This window comes from Mustelus asterias, assembly GCF_964213995.1.
Source record: "Mustelus asterias chromosome 26 unlocalized genomic scaffold, sMusAst1.hap1.1 SUPER_26_unloc_17, whole genome shotgun sequence".
Lineage (NCBI taxonomy): Eukaryota > Metazoa > Chordata > Chondrichthyes > Carcharhiniformes > Triakidae > Mustelus > Mustelus asterias.
The window spans coordinates 566,800-583,924 of NW_027590084.1; the positions used below are offsets into that span (position 1 = coordinate 566,800).

The following is a 17,125-nucleotide window of genomic DNA, read 5'->3' on the forward strand; positions in this document are numbered from 1 at the left end:
CTCCTGATGACTCTGCCACTTATTGTATAACTCCTCCCTACATTATTTCTTCGAAAATGCATCACTTCGCATTCATCCGGAATGGCCTAATTTCGGGAGCTGTTCGGAGGAGGAGGAGCAGTCTCTGGGTGAGTATAAAAACTCACGTTAACCCGGGGATCGAGGCCTAGTTTCGGGAGCTGTTCGGAGGAGGAGGAGCAGTCTCTGGGTGAGTATAAAAACTCACGTTAACCCGGGGATCGAGGCCTAGTTTCGGGAGCTGTTCGGAGGAGGAGGAGCAGTCTCTGGGTGAGTATAAAAACTCATGTTAACCCGGGGATCGAGGCCTAGTTTCGGGAGCAGTTCGGAGGAGGAGGAGCAGTCTCTGGGTGAGTATAAAAACCTAACGGTAACTTCCTGTTTTCCACTTTTTCTTTCTTCAAAAGTGACGTCAGAGGGAAGCTGTGATCTGATTGGTTGATAGCAAATCTGCCCCAAATTTTAAAAAAAACACAGCTAAACTCGTAATCTTAAATTAAACTAATTAATTAATTAGAGATGGCTGGTCAGGTGATGTGCTTGAGCTGCTTGATGTGGGAGCTGGCACGGTAGCACAGTGGGGCGGCACGGTAGCACAGTGGTTAGCACTGCTGCTTCACAGCTCCAGGGACCTGGGTTCGATTCCCGGCTTGGGTCACTGTCTGTGTGGAGTTTGCACATTCTCCTCGTGTCTGCGTGGGTTTCCTCTGGGTGCTCCGGTTTCCTCCCACAGTCCAAAGATGTGCGGGTTAGGTTGATTGGCCATGCTAAAATTGCCCCTTAGTGTCCTGAGATGTGTAGGTTAGAGGGATTAGCGGGTAAATGTGTAGGGATATGGGGGTAGGGCCTGGGTGGGATTGCGGTTGGTGCAGACTCGATGGGCCGAATGGCCTGTTTCTGCACTGTAGGGTTTCTATGATTTCTATGATCCCATTGCGAGCTACAGCGACCACATCTGCAGTAAGTGTTGGCTGCTTGAAAAACTCCGGCTCAGAGTTGATGAGCTGGAGTCTGAGCTTCAAACACTGAGGCACGTCCGGGAGGGGGAGACTTACCTGGACACTGTGTTTCAGGAGGCAGTCACACCTGTCAGAGTAAATAGTTTAAATCCTGCCAGTGGCCAGGGACAGCAGGGTGTGACTGCAAGTCAGGCAGGTAAAGGGAACCAGCAGTCAGGAACTCAGGAGCCTCAGCCCTTGACCCTGTCCAACAGGTACGAGGCACTTGCTCCCTGTGTGGATGGCAAACAGGGCTGCAGGAAGGATGAGTCAGCTGACCAAGGCACCATGGTTCAGCAGGCCATTCAAGGGGAGGAAGTAAATAGGCAAGTTGTAGTTGTAGGGGATTCTATTATCAGGGGGATAGATAGTATCCTTTGTGAGCAGGATAGAGTGTCTCGCATAGTATGTTGCCTGCCCGGTGCTCGGGTGCGGGACATCTCTGACCGGCTTGAAAGGATACTGGAGAGGGACGGGGAGGATCCAGTTGTTGTGGTCCATGTTGGTACCAACAACATAGGCAAGTCTAGGAAAGAGGACCTGTTTAGAGATTATAAAGAGCTAGGGTTCAAATTAAAAAACAGGTCCTCAAGGGTCATAATCTCCGAATTACTGCCCGAGCCACGTGCAAATTGGCATAGGGAGGCAAGAATAAGGGAAGTTAACACGTGGCTGAAAGAGTGGTGTGGGAAAGAGGGGTTCTTTTTCATGGGACACTGGCATCAGTTTTGGGGCAGGGGGGACCTATACCGTTGGGATGGTCTCCACCTGGACTGAGCTGGGATCAGTGTTCTGGCGAAGAGAGTAAATAGGGTGGTCAATAGGACTTTACACGAGAGATTGGGGGGGAAGGGAAAGTCAGGGAACAAAGAGGTGAAGGAATCAGTGGGAAGCGTAGCTGCTTAGGATTACAAAAAATCACGAAAAGACAGCGCTCAGGAGAGGTTACGATAGTCCCCATCTCACAAAATATGACACAGTGTCTGGAAAGGCTCAGTAAACCAAGGTCCACCACACTACGAAAACAAAAAGGGACGGTCAATAGGGAATTAAAGGTGCTATATTTAAATGCCCGCAGTGTCCGGAACAAGGTAGATGAGCTTGTGGCCCAGATTGTGACTGGCAGGTATGATGTGGTAGGCATCACAAAGACGTGGTTGCAGGGGGTTCAGGACTGGCAATTAAACATCCAGGGATTCACAACCTATCGAAAAGACAGAGGTGGGTAGAGGGGGCGGGGTTGCCTTGTTAATTAGAAATGAAATTAAATCAATAGCACTAAACGACATAGGGTCAGACGATGTGGAGTCTGTGTGGGTAGAGTTGAGGAACCACAAAGGCAAAAAAACCATAATGGGAGTTATGTACAGGCCTCCTGACAGTGGTCAGGACCAGGGACACAAAATGCACCACGAAATAGAAAGGGCATGTCAGAAAGGCAAGGTCACAGTGATCATGGGGGATTTCAATATGCAGGTGGACTGGGTAAATAATGTTGCCAGTGGACCCAAAGAAAGGGAATTCATTGAATGTTTACAGGATGGCTTTTTGGAACAGCTTGTGATGGAGCCCACGAGGGAACAGGCTATTCTGGACTTAGTGTTATGTAATGAGCCAGACGTGATAAAAGATCTTAAAGTAAGGGAACACTTAGGAAGCAGTGATCATAATATGGTAGAATTCAGTCTGCAATTTGAAAGAAGGAAGGCAGAATCAGATGTGAAGGTTCTACAGTTAAATAAAGGTAATTACAGGCGCATGAGGGAGGAACTGACAAAAATCGACTGGAAGCAGAGCCTAGTGGGAAAGACAGTAGAACAGCAATGGCAGGAGTTTCTGGGAGTAATTGAGGACACAGTGCAGAGGTTCATCCCAAACAAAAGAAAGGTTATCAGAGGGGGGATTAGGCAGCCATGGCTGACAAAGGAAGTCAGGGAATGCATCAAGGCAAAAGAGAGAGCCTATAATGTGGCAAAGAGTAGTGGGAAGTCAGAAGATTGGGAAGGCTATAAAAACAAACAGAGGATAACAAAGAGAGAAATAAGGAAGGAGAGGATCAACTATGAAGGTAGGCTAGCCAGTAACATTAGGAATGATAGTAAAAGTTTCTTTAAATACATTAAAAACAAACGGGAGGGAAAAGTAGACATTGGGCCGCTCCAAAATGACGCTGGTAATCTAGTGATGGGAGACAAGGAAATAGCTGAGGAACTTAATAAGTACTTTGCGTCAGTCTTCAGAGTAGAAGACATGAGTAATATCCCAACAATTCAGGAAAGTCAGGGGGCAGAGTTGAATATGGTTGCCATCACAAAGGAGAAAGTGCTAGAGAAACTAAAAGGTCTGAAAATTGATAAATCTCCGGGCCCAGATGGGCTACATCCTAGAGTTCTAAAGGAGATAGCTGAAGAAATAGTGGAGGCGTTAGTTATGATCTTTCAAAAGTCACTGGAGTCAGGGAAAGTCCCAGAGGATTGGAAAATCGCTGTTGTAACCCCACTGTTCAAGAAGGGAACAAGAAAAAAGATGGAAAATTATAGGCCAATTAGCCTAACCTCAGTTGTTGGCAAAATTCTAGAATCCATCGTTAAGGATGAGATTTCTAAATTCTTGGAAGTGCAGGGTCGGATTAGGACAAGTCAGCATGGACTTAGTAAGGGGAGGTCGTGCCTGACAAACCTGTTAGAGTTCTTTGAAGAGATAACAAATAGGTTAGACCAAGGAGAGCCAATGGATGTTATCTATCTTGACTTCCAAAAGGCCTTTGACAAGGTGCCTCACGGGAGACTGCTGAGTAAAATAAGGGCCCATGGTATTCAAGGCAAGGTACTAACATGGATTGACGATTGGCTGTCAGACAGAAGACAGAGAGTTGGGATAAAAGGTTCTTTCTCAGAATGGCAACCGGTGACAAGTGGTGTCCCGCAGGGTTCAGTGTTGGGGCCACAGCTGTTCTCTATATATTAACGATCTAGATGACGGGACTGGGGGCATTCTGGCCAAGTTTGCCGATGATACAAAGATAGGTGGAGGGGCAGGTAGTATTGAGGAGGTGGGGAGGCTGCAGAAAGATTTAGACAGTTTAGGAGAGTGGTCCAAGAAGTGGCTGATGAAATTCAACGTGGGCAAGTGCGAGGTCTTGCACGTTGGAAAAAAGAATAGAACATAGAACATAGAACATTACAGCGCAGAACAGGCCCTTCGGCCCACGATGTTGCACCGACCAGTTAAAAATAAAAAATAAAACTGTGACCCTCCAACCTAAACCAATTTCTTTTCGTCCATGAACCTATCTACGGATCTCTGAAACGCCCCCAAACTAGGCGCATTTACAACTGATGCTGGCAGGGCATTCCAATCCCTCACCACCCTCTGGGTAAAGAACCTACCCCTGACATCGGTTCTATAACTACCCCCCCTCAATTTAAAGCCATGCCCCCTCGTGCTGGATTTCTCCATCAGAGGAAAAAGGCTATCACTATCCACCCTATCTAAACCTCTAATCATCTTATATGTTTCAATAAGATCCCCTCTTAGCCGCCGCCTTTCCAGCGAAAACAATCCCAAATCCCTCAGCCTCTCCTCATAGGATCTCCCCTCCATACCAGGCAACATCCTGGTAAACCTCCTCTGCACCCTCTCCAAAGCCTCCACATCCTTCCTGTAATGTGGGGACCAGAACTGCACACAGTACTCCAAGTGCGGCCGCACCAGAGTTGTGTACAGTTGCAACATAACGCTACGACTCCTAAATTCAATCCCCCTACCAATAAACGCCAAGACACCATATGCCTTCTTAACAACCTTATCTACTTGATTCCCAACTTTCAGGGATCTATGCACACATACACCTAGATCCCTCTGCTCCTCCACACTATTCAAAGTCCTCCCGTTAGCCCTATACTCAACACATCTGTTATTCCTACCAAAGTGAATTACCTCACACTTCTCCGCATTAAACTCCATCCGCCACCTCTCGGCCCAACTTTGCAACCTGTCTAAGTCTTCCTGCAAACTACGACACCCTTCCTCACTGTCTACCACACCACCGACTTTGGTGTCATCAGCAAATTTGCTAATCCACCCAACTATACCCTCATCCAGATCATTAATAAATATTACAAACAGCAGTGGCCCCAAAACAGATCCCTGAGGTACACCACTTGTAACCGCACTCCATGATGAATATTTACTATCAACCACCACCCTCTGTTTCCTATCCGCTAGCCAATGGACTATGGACTAGAGGCATGGACTATTTTCTAAACGGTGACAAAATTCATAATGCTAAAGTGCAAAGGGACTTGGGAGTCCTAGTCCAGGATTCTCTAAAGGTAAACTTGCAGGTTGAGTCCGTAATTAAGAAAGCAAATGTAATGTTGTCATTTATCTCAAGAGGCTTGGAATACAAAAGCAGGGATGTACTTCTGAGGCTTTATAAAGCACTGGTTAGGCCCCATTTGGAGTACTGTGAGCAATTTTGGGCCCCACACCTCAGGAAGGACATACTGGCACTGGAGCGGGTCCAGCGGAGATTCACACGGATGATCCCAGGAATGGTAGGCCTGACATACGATGAACGTCTGAGGATCGTGGGATTATATTCATTGGAGTTTAGGAGGTTGAGGGGAGATCAAATAGAAACTTACAAGATAATGAACGGCTTAGATAGGATGGACGTAGGGAAGTTGTTTCCATTAGCAGGGGAGACAAGGACGCGGGGGCACAGCCTTAGAATAAAAGGGAGTCACTTTAGAACAGAGGTGAGGAGAAATTTCTTCAGCCAGAGAGTGGTAGGTCTGTGGAATTCATTGCCACAGAGGGCTGTGGAGGCCGAGACGTTGAGCGTCTTCAAGAGAGAAATTGATAAATTCTTGATCTCTCGAGGAATTAAGGTCTATGGGGAGAGAGCGGGTAAATGGAGTTGAAATCAACCATGATTGAATGGTGGAGTGGACTCGATGGGCCGAATGGCCTTACTTCCGCTCCAATGTCTTATGGTCTTATGGAATAAACTCCATCTGCCACCTCTCCGCCCAATTTTCCAGCCTATCTATATCCTGCTGTATTGCCCGACAATGCTCTTCGCTATCCGCAAGTCCAGCCATCTTCGTGTCATCCGCAAACTTGCTGATTACACCAGTTACACCTTCTTCCAAATCATTTATATATATCACAAATAGCAGAGGTCCCAGTACAGAGCACTGCGGAACACCACTGGTCACAGACCTCCAGCCGGAAAAAGACCCTTCCACCACTACCCTCTGTCTCCTATGGCCAAGCCAGTTCTCCACCCATCTAGCCACTTCTCCTTGTATCCCATGAGCCTTAACCTTCTTAACCAACCTGCCATGTGGGACTTTGTCAAGTGCCTTACTGAAATCCATATAGACGACATCCACGGCCCTTCCTTCGTCAACCGTTTTTGTCACTTCCTCAAAAAACTCCACCAAAGTTGAAAAGCACGACCTCCCTCTTACAAAACCATGCTGTCTGTCACTAATGAGATTGTTGCGTTCTAATTGCACATACATCCTGTCTCTAAGAATCCTCTCCAACAACTTCCCTACCACGGACGTGAAGCTCACCGGCCTATAATTTCCTGGGTTATCCCTGCTACCCTTGTTAAACAACGGGACCACATTCGCTATCCTCCAATGGTCAGGGACCTCACCCGTGTCCAAAGAAGCGACAAAGATTTCCGTCAGAGGCCCAGAAATTTCATCTTTCGTCTCCCTGAGCAGTCGAGGATAGATGCCATCAGGCCTTGGGGTTTGACAGTTTTAATGTTCCCTCAAAAACCTAACACTCCCTCTCTTGTAATGGACATTTTCTCTAACGGGTCAACACCTCCCTCCGAGACACTCCCGGTTAACACGCCCCTCTCCTTCGTGAATACCGATGCAAAGTAATCGTTAAGGATCTCCCCTATTGCCTTGGGTTCTAAGCATAATTCCCCTCCTTTGTCCCTGAGAGGTCCGATTTTCTCCCTGACAACTCCTTTGTTCCTAACGTATGAATAGAATGCCTTAGGATTCTCCTTAATCCTGCCTGCCAAGAACATCTCGTGACCTCTTTTTGCCCTTCTAACTCACCGTTTGAGTTCTTTCCTACTCTCTCTGTATTCCTTCAGAGCTCCATCTGTTTTCAGTTGCCTGGACTTAACGTACGCCTCCCTTTTCATTTTAATCAAATCCTCAATTTCCCTGGTTATCCACGGCTCTCGAATCCTACCTTTCCTATCTTTCCTTTTTACAGGCACATGCCTATCCTGCAGCTTTATCAATAGTTCCTTAAAAGACTCCCACATGCCAGACGCGGACTTACCCTCGAACATCCTCTCCCAATCAACATCCACCAATTCCTGCCTCACCCGGCTACAGTTAGCCTTCCCCCAATTTAGCACCCTGCCCGTAGGACAGCACTCATCCTTGTCCATTACTCTCCTAAAGTTAACAGAGTTGTGGTCACTATTTGCCACATGTTCCCCTACCGAAACTTTGACGACCTGACCGGGCTCATTTCCCAGAACTAGGTCCAGTATAGCCCCCTCTCTCGTCGGGCTATCGACATACTGTTCCAAAAAACCTTCCAGTTCGCATTTTACAAATTCCTCCCCGTCCGGACCCCCAGCTCTAAGCACTTTCCAGTCTATACCAGGGAAATTAAAGTCCCCCACTACAACAACCCTATTTTTTCTGCACCTATCCAGAATCTCCTGACATATCCTTTCCTCCACTTCCCGTGGGCTGTTGGGTCGTCTGTAGTACACCCCCAGCATAGTGACTGCACCCTTCCTGTTTCTAAGTTCCACCCACAGCGACTCAGTACATGACCCCTCTAAGTTGTCTACCCTCTGCACCATGGTAATATGCTCCTTAACTAATATCGCTACTCCCCGACCTGTTTTAGCCCCTCCTCTGTCTCGCCTAAAACACTTATACCCCGGAATATTCAGCTGCCAGTCCTGTCCTACTTTTAACCAAGTTTCCGTCACTGCAACCACATCCAAATTCCGCATAAGCATTAAGGCCCTAAGTTCATCTGTTTCACCCGTTACGCTGCTCGCATTGAAGCAGATGCACTCCAGACCTCCAGGCCCACTCAGGTCATCCTCCTCCAGAGTGCTCCTCTTCTTAGCTCGCCTTGTCCTGGCCCCCAGCTCAACCCCAGCCTCAGTATTTACTGACCTACTGTTTTGTTCCCCACCCCCCTGACACACTAGTTTAAATCCTGCCGAAACACTCCAGCAAAACTCCCAGCTCGGATATTTGCTCCCTTCCAGTTAAGGTGTAACCCATCCTTTCTGTACAGTTGCCATCCTGACTTGAAGATTTCCCAGTTATCTATGAATTTAAAACCCTCCCTCTTGCACCAGTCCTTAAGCCACGCGTTCAACTGTAGAATCTCCCTGTTCCGAGCCTCACTTGCACGAGACACCGGGAGCAATCCAGAGATTGCTACCCTGGAGGCCTTACTTTTTAACCTCGCACCCAACTCCCTGAATTTCTCTCGTATAACCCCCCTGCTCTTACTACCTACATCATTTTCACCAATGTGTATAATCACATCCGTTTGACTACCTTCCTTTTTAAATATGCTTCCTACCCTCTCGGAGACATCCAGTACCCCGGCACCAGGGAGGCAGACTACCATCCTGGATTCTCGTTCACTCCCACAGAACCGCCTGTCCCTGCCTCTTACCATTGCGTCCCCCACAACTATCGCTCTCCTAAACCACTTATTTCCCTTCCGGGCCCCTGAGCCGATCTCCGTGGAGGCGATCTGGTCCTCGTGGCTTACCCCTGGAGGGTCTTCGCCCTCCACAGAATCCAAAACAATATACCTATTTTGGAGGGGGACAACCACAGGGGATCCCTCCACAGACTGCTCACTCCCTTCCCTTCTCCCATCTGTTGCCCATCCCTTTCTTTTATGGGAGACTGCCACTGGGGTACTTTCTGGCACATCACCCTTCTGACTATTACCCCTCCTAACTGTGACCAACGTGTCTTCCTTCCGAGACCCTGGTGTCACTACCTGACTATAACCTTTATCTATTCATCTCTCATTTTCCCTAACTAAACTGAGTTCATCGAGCCTCAGCTCCAGTTCCCTTACACGATGCTTCAGGAGTTGCAGTTCCACACATCTGGCACAGATATGGAGTTCCGGGAGGCAAGCTGTCTCCAGGAACTCCCACATCCCACACCGAATGCAGTATACTGGCCTCCCACTCATACCAGCCATGTCCTTTTTAGTTTTCGGGAGATAAAACAAAAAAGGGGGTGTAACAGAAGAAAAACAAACAACCGTCCTCGCCTTCGCCGAAGCCCTGTGAGCCAAAGCCCTTACAGCTCACACTCTGCTCCCTGCTCACTCCACTTCCCGCTCCAGACGCTGCCCGCTCAAAATTGCCGCCTGCTTTTCAACCCTCCAAAAAACCTTCGCCAGGCTGCTCCTGGGCCTACTCCCTGTTTTGAAAAACACCTCCGATTTTTAAGCCAAATTTAACTGAAAAATAAATAAATTGCTGCGCTACTACATCACGCCACCTAACTTCACAGATATCTACAGATCTGTAAGGATGACACAAGTTACAAAATAAATCTTATGCTCTAATGTTTTCAGTAAGCACACAGTCAATGTAAACCAACAAGCCAGCTGTGGTCAGATACACCACGCTCTGAAACAAAGTGACAGATTCCACCCAAAGTAACTTCAGTGGATTCTTCTTCAAATCCTTCCAAATGTTTGTCACACGGTGAGAAAACTAGTCTCACTGGGACTCTTGCTTCCACTCTAGAAGCTCCACTCTAGATGAAAAAAGCAGCCTTTGGAATCTTTTCACAAACAACCCTTTCTCTCAGATGTCTTTACCAAGGATCCCGCTCCAATATTTCAATGTTTTCTTTCATTATTCCTTCATATTCAGCCATGCCAACAGACACCAGTGTTTCATACTCTGTGTGAAGCTTTGATCAACTTTAGGATTATATCAGATATCTGGATTCTTGTGAGCAAACTTTACCATGTCCGCACATAGCAGCTCTGTCTTTAACTGGGAGCCTCTCTCTGCTCCTCTCTTGAAATTCAGGATCTGTAGATTGTTCAGATTCACGTTTTTTTGTCCCTTTGACTTCTGTGTCCCTGGCACTCCTCTGTTCCTTCTTGGTTTCTGATGGCAATTTATCTTTTGGTTTCTGCTTTCTGAATCCCTGCATTGCGCTGCCTCTACTGGCAGCCTCTGTGAACACCGTCTTGTTTCTTGGATTAACTGGTTGCAACTGAAACTCAGTGCTTCTTTCATTCACTGTGGGCCTCTGAATATTAGCAACCTTTTTATACACTATAACTCGGACAATGTCGTAAACCTTCAATTAAAATGCAGGCACAGTTTAAAGTGAAACCAGGCAGGCAGGCAGCTTTGTTTAACATGAAGTGAAATTAAAGTTTTGGCCCTTTCTGAGCTCACAAGCACAGAAAAACAAATTAAACTTAAACTCATGAATTATTTTCGAATGCCCACAAATGTAAATCATTTCAAAACAGTAAAGCCCAAGATGCTGTATTCTTTATTAAGTGCTACCTGCACTTGCCCTGCCAACGGCAATGATCGATGCACATATGTGTTCAGTCCCTCTGATCCTGCAATCCATTAACAATTCTACCGATTAGATTATATTGCATGTTTCCTGAAAGTATCACCCTCACCCGTCTCTGCATTGAACTTAATCTGCCACCGATCTGTACACTGCACCATGGTCTGTTTTATTATACCAAGCTCTCCTCCTCACTATTTACAATGCCTCAAACTTTTCTGTGATCAACAAACTTTGAAATTTTCCTCGAGACAGCAAACACCTAGATCAATCATATATATCAGGGAAAATCAAGGATCCCAATACTGACCGATAGGGTTCTCCACTACTGACATCCTCTCGCTTTAAAAATATCCATTCCTCTTTGTTCATCCAATTTTGTATCCATGTTACTACTTTCCCATTTTATTAATGAGCTTATGCCACAAGTCTGTTGTGTCACCGCATCAGATGATTTTTGAATATCCATGTACACCACATCAACAGCAGAACCGTCATTGACCCTTTCTGTTGCATCTTCCAATTCACAGCAACATAAAGCAAGTTGCAAACGGCAATTTTTTTTACTAACCAATGAATTTAGTTTTCCTCTGTGTCACTATTAGATTCACCATTTCCCTTTTGAACTAAATGTGGGCTGGCACAGAGTAGCTGAATGATCAACTCCGACCCTCGGCTAATTTTAACACTACTGCTTCAGTCTGGAGCCGCGGATTTGACGAAAATAAATGGACCCACTCTCTTATGTTGTGGTTACTGCCTCCTGGCCCTTTCTTCATCCACGCCAACAAACTGAGATAGCTGGGAATTGAATCCATTTCAACTGCTTGGAAAGCAACTATGCTCATTATTATATCACCATCATTGCACTTAGGTACTCGTTGTGTTGGTGCGCACAGTGCTGTGAGAAAGAGAGTCCCAGGACATTTGACCCAGTCACTGTGAAGGAACGGCTATATATTTCCAAGTCAGGATGGTGTATATCTTTGAAGCGAACTTCCAGGTGGTGATGTTTCCATTTATCTGCTGCCCTTGTCCTTCTAGGGTTAGAAATCACATGCTCTGTAACGGGCCACTGGGAGTTGTTGTTCTGCATCTTGTAGATGTTACACACAGCTAGCTCTGTACCTCTGTGGTGGATGGAATGAATGTTGAAGGTGATGGGTGGAGAACCAGTCAACAAGCAGAGTTATCCTGGATGGTGATGAGCTTCCTGAATCTTGAGCTGCGCTCATGCAGACAAGTGGAGGTATTCAATCAAATTCCTGACATGTGTCCTGTAGATGCTCGAAATGTATTTGGAATTCAGGAGGTGAGTTACTCTGCGCAAAGTTCCTGGCCTTTAATCTTCTCTAAAAGCCACAGTATTGATATGTCTAGTCTGTTTCTTGCCAATGGTAGCATCCAAGTTGCTGATAGTCGGGATTCATGTGACGATAATCCATTAAATATAAAGGGAGATGATTGTATTCATTCTTGGTGGAGATGGTCATCGCCTGGCACTTGTCAGCCATCCTTGAATATTGTTCAAGCCTTGCTAAATATGGGCGCATCCTGCATCACTATCTTGCAGAGTCGAGAATGGTGCTGAACGTTGTGCAGGCAGCAAACATCTCCACTTCTGACTTTAAATGGATGGAATGTAATTGATGAAGCAGCTGAAGATGATTGGGATAAGGACACTCTCCTGAGAACTTCCCGCAGTCATTTCCTGGAATTGAGATGACCCTGTCTTCACACACTCCAACAAACTGAGATAGCTGGGAATTAAACCTGTATTGGAAAGCAACTATGCTCACAATTATATCACTGGAATTGCATTTCGGGACTCCTGTGGTGTAGGTGCACCCACAGTGCTGTGAGAAAGGGAGTCCCAGGATTTTGACCCAGTCACTGTGAAGGAACGATGATATATTTCCAAGTCAGGATGGTGTGTATCTTGGAAGGGAACTTCCAGGTGGTGATGTTTCCATTCATCTGCTGCCCTTGTCCTTCCAGGGATAGAAATCACAAGACTGGACAGTGCTGTGTAACGAGCCATGGTGAGTTGTTGCACTGCATCTTGTAGATCATCCAACAACCATAACTGTCTTCCTTTGTGCTGGTATTACTCCAATCGGCAGATAGTTTTATTCTCTCATTTCCATTGACTTCAGTTTTTCTCTGGCTCCTTTTTGCTACTTGTAGCCATATGCTGCCTTGATGTCAAGGCAGACACTCTCCCCTCTCATCTTGAGTTCAGCTCTGTTGTCCGTGTTTGCATCAAGGCTGCAATGAGGTAGGGGGCTGAGTGACCCTGAGTCAGCGAGAGGATCATGGCTAATTGACTGTTACTTGTTAACCTCGTTAGCCTTCCATTACTGTGCTGATGATCGAGAGTAGACTGATGGGGTGGTAAATGGACAGATTGGATTTGTTCTCTCCTTTTTGTGTACTGTGTTATCTGGACAATTTCCCACTATTTTGGGTAAACATCAGTGTTGTAGCTCTACTGGAACAGCTTGGCGAGGAACAGAGCAACATCTGGAGCAGAAATCTTCAGTATAATTACTGGAATATTGTCAAGACCTGTGGTCTTTGCAGTATCCATTATCTTTACCTATTTCTTGACATCATGTGGAGTCAATGGATGAGCTGATATCTGTGATGTTGGGGCCCTCTGGATGGTTCAGCCACTGAAGTTAGTCACTAATATTTGAACCATATCTTTTGCACTGATGTGCGAGTCTCCTCCGTCATGAGGATGGGATATTTGTGGAGCCTCCTCCTTCTGTTGTTTCATCATCCACTATCATTCACAGCTAAATGTGGCAGGACTGCAGAGCTTACATCTGAGCCTAGGAAACCAGAATTTCCTGAATGAGGAAACCTGCTACTGGAAAATCTCCAGTCAAACTGTCAGTGATATGAAACAGGATTTTCTGATAATCCTTTTCCTATGTGAGGGTCTACAGGGAAGAGGGAACTCCCGGAAATAGAACTCGAGCCATACCTGCAGAAAATGTAGAGCCTGTTTAGTGTGGAATGTAGCAGGAGACACACCTCCCCTATAAACTAATCAAACATAAATATTTCAACTTTCTAATGGGAGAATAATCTTTCCTTGTTGTAGAAAACCTAGGGGATGGACCTTAAAGCAACAGTTGGCACAGTTTCACACTTTAACTCACCCTGAAATATTACACAGATGTTATAATGTCAATAGTTAAGAAGTACAGGGAATCCCGAGGGATCCACTCTCACTGCTTTATCATTTAACCCTCAGTAAAATGTACAATTCTCAGAAAATCCTGAATTTATGTAACAGCAGAAATGATTTGAATTTCCGGAAACTTAAGCAGGGTCAGTGAGAATCAGGAGGGTAATTCTGATGGTCAGGAAATGAGACCAGAATGTGGAACATGTTTAAAAATGACTTGCTTGTTCACAGGATGTGGGCATCACCTCCTCTAGGGACCATTAGCAGTGGGAAATAAATGCTGGTCTAGCCAGCGACATCCATATCCCATGGACAATTAAACAAAATATACATTTTGAGAGGGGTAAAAGTGGTTTCCCCCAGTAGGCAAACCAGTGGGAGTTAATTGTTCATCATTTTTCAAATTTGACTATTGCATTTTCCATTCAACAGAAAGGGTTTGATATTATTTGACTTAATATTGTTACTTTTATTAGTGCCAAAGCATACCGTACATCGGGAAGGGAAGGAAAGAGTTCAGAATGTAGTTTCACAGTCACAGCTAGGGTGTGGAGAAACATCAACTTGGGTGAGGTATAGTAGCGTAACTTGAATCAGTTCACCACTGGTGCAAAGTTTCTGACACATGGATGCAGCTATTTTTCCTGCTGAACATTAATCTGAATTCAATGTGTTTCTCACTTTCTCCATTTAGTCTGAGTGGCAATAAAGTGGGAGATGCAGGTGCGAAACTATTGTCTGCGGCTCTGAGGAATCCAGAATGTAAAATACAGAAACTGCAGTAAGTATCAGACTGTGTGAGATTGTGTTAATAATCAGTGGATGCCTGACACTGTAAGTTATTTTCAGTGTCAGTAATAGTTTCATTCATAACCATTCCACATCATTCCTGTCAGTATTCGTGTTAAACACCACGGATTCAGTCTGATTCCTGAAACCTTTCTCTCTCTGATCTCCAGTTTGGAGAGTAACAGCCTCAGATATTCTCACTTCTGCTCTCAGGACAAACCAGTCAGTGATGTGTCTGAACCTGAGTTACAATAAACTGCGAGATTCAGGAGTGAAAGAATTAACTAATCATTTATAATTATTTTCAAAACCATTCATGAGAATAAAAAAGATGGAGAAAACTTTTAAATGTTTATAGAATTCCCCGATATGGCTGGTCACATGTTCAATTTAGTTTAATTTGTCATTCAGATTATAGATGTTTATGTCTGTCGGCTTCTCCGTTTGATTAAACATAGAAAACTGCTGTATATTGGTAAGGCAGATTACAAACTACATTGAATTCTGATGAGTTTTATGCCGAGGTATCCACTCTCAAATTTATGTTAAACGGAGCTTAAGGAACATCTGAAAAGAGAATGCAGAGATGGAGGTGGGGAGGGTTATGAAGAGAATTCCAGAGCTCACAGCCCAGCAGTTCAAGGCACAGCTCAGCTGGCAATGGCAGTAATCACAGTGCAGAATAGTCTGAATGATGTCCCTATTAATAATAGACATTGTTTTTAAGAACACAAATAATGATACTAAATGTACCATTGCTAATAGTATTTGTGTTATTAAAACACTACCCGCTATTAGTAGACAGATAATAAGCTTGGGAGCAAAGTTGAAGGCCATGAAATAAAAGGGACAAAGGCAGCCTGGATATGAAGTTATCTGAGTGACAGGAAACAGGCAGGAGAGGTGAACTGTAACTTTTCATTTATAGGAAGCTGACAGTGGCTTTCTCCAGCAACCAGTACTGTGTTACTATGACTAATTTTCTTTCCATGTACTACCAAATGACACTTGGGTTTATCCAGAAATGGATAAACATGGCCACCAGACCAGAGAGCAGACGCAGCATATGATAGTCCGAGTTCAATCATACCAAAACTCATGGATCAGATCAGAGATTTGCTGTATCCAGTCATATCAAGTCATAAGTAGTGTTAAACATGCCACAAATGTTGGACATGCCGGTCAGATTCGGCGACACGGTGGCACAGTGGTTAGCACTGCTGACTCACAGCGCCAGGGACCAGCGTTCAATTCCGGCCTTGGGTGACTTTATGTGTAGAGTTTGCAGATCTTCCCAGTGTCTGTGTGGGTTTCCTCTGGTTGCTCCAATTTTCTCCCTCAGTCCAAAGATGTGCAGATTCGGTTGATTGGCTATGCTAAGTTGTCCCTAGGTGTCTGAGGGTGTGAAGGTTCGGGGGATTAGTGGGCCATATATGTGGAGTTACAGAGAGAGGGCCTGGGTAAGATATTCTTTCAAAGAATTGGTGCAGACTCAATGGGCCAAAGGGCCTCCTTTTACACTGTGGGAATTTTATGATTCTATAAACATGCCACAAGAATTCCATCATTACTGATGAGGGAACCCAGAGCATCAGTGCCATCTTCAGCCGGAAGTGCTGAGTAGAATGATTCATCTCGGCCTCCACCTGAGGTCCCCAACATTACAGATGACAATTTGATTCACTGCATGTGAGGTAAAGAGATGACTGAAGGCACTGCGTACTGCAAAATCTGTCAGCCTGGCAGTACCCTAGCAATGGTACTGAAGAATTGTGCTCCAAAACTAGCCATTCCCCGAGCAAAGCTGTTCCAGTACAGCTACAACACTGGATTTACCTGGAATTCTGTACTTTTCTCTTTCACCATCATCCTTTTTGACATGTGATCACTCTGGCATTTCCAATTTGTTCTTTCCTGGTCACCCGCCCATCCCCAGCTCCTTGTGACTTAAAACAATTTAATTCACTGCTAATTCCAATTTCTAATTTTAGCGAATTGAACTGAAACTAAATTTGTTTCTATCGTCACAGATACTGCCTGACCTGATGAGAGGATCCAACTTATTTTATTCATATTTCAGATTTACAGCATCAGTAGACTTTTGCCTTTTGTGTCTTGAATGTCCCGCGCTGTACATTATTATTGTTTATATGCTTATTCTTAAAAACACTGTGGATTTACCCTGATTCCTGAGATTTTTCTCTCTCTGATCTCCAGTCTGGGTAGCAACGATCTCACAGATTCTTGTGCCGAGGACCTGGCCTCTGCTCTCAGTACAAACCGCACACTGATAGATCTGTATCTGGGTGGCAATACACTGGGAGATTCCGGAGTGAAATTGCTGTCTGTGGCTCTGAGGAATCCGGACTGTAAAATACAGAAACTGCAGTAAGTAGCAGACTGTGTGAGATTGTGTTTATAATAACTGAATATTCAACAATATAATTTCACCACTGGTATTTATATAAAAAACACTGCCCATTTCTATTGGCGTCAGTTATGAATAAGGAAAATTGCTT

General features: G+C 45.1%; 1 protein-coding gene across 1 annotated transcript in view; it reads left to right on the plus strand.

The window, feature by feature from the left end:
* Positions 1-16,890, plus strand: part of LOC144482107 (NACHT, LRR and PYD domains-containing protein 3-like) — a gene marked incomplete at its 3' end in the record, with an annotated part of 86,479 nt that extends 69,589 nt beyond the window's left edge. The window contains exon 9 of the mRNA XM_078201343.1: positions 16,824-16,890. Coding sequence (XP_078057469.1) covers positions 16,824-16,890 — 67 coding nt within the window. The remainder of the gene's footprint in view (positions 1-16,823) is intronic.
* Positions 16,891-17,125: the final 235 nt, after the last annotated feature.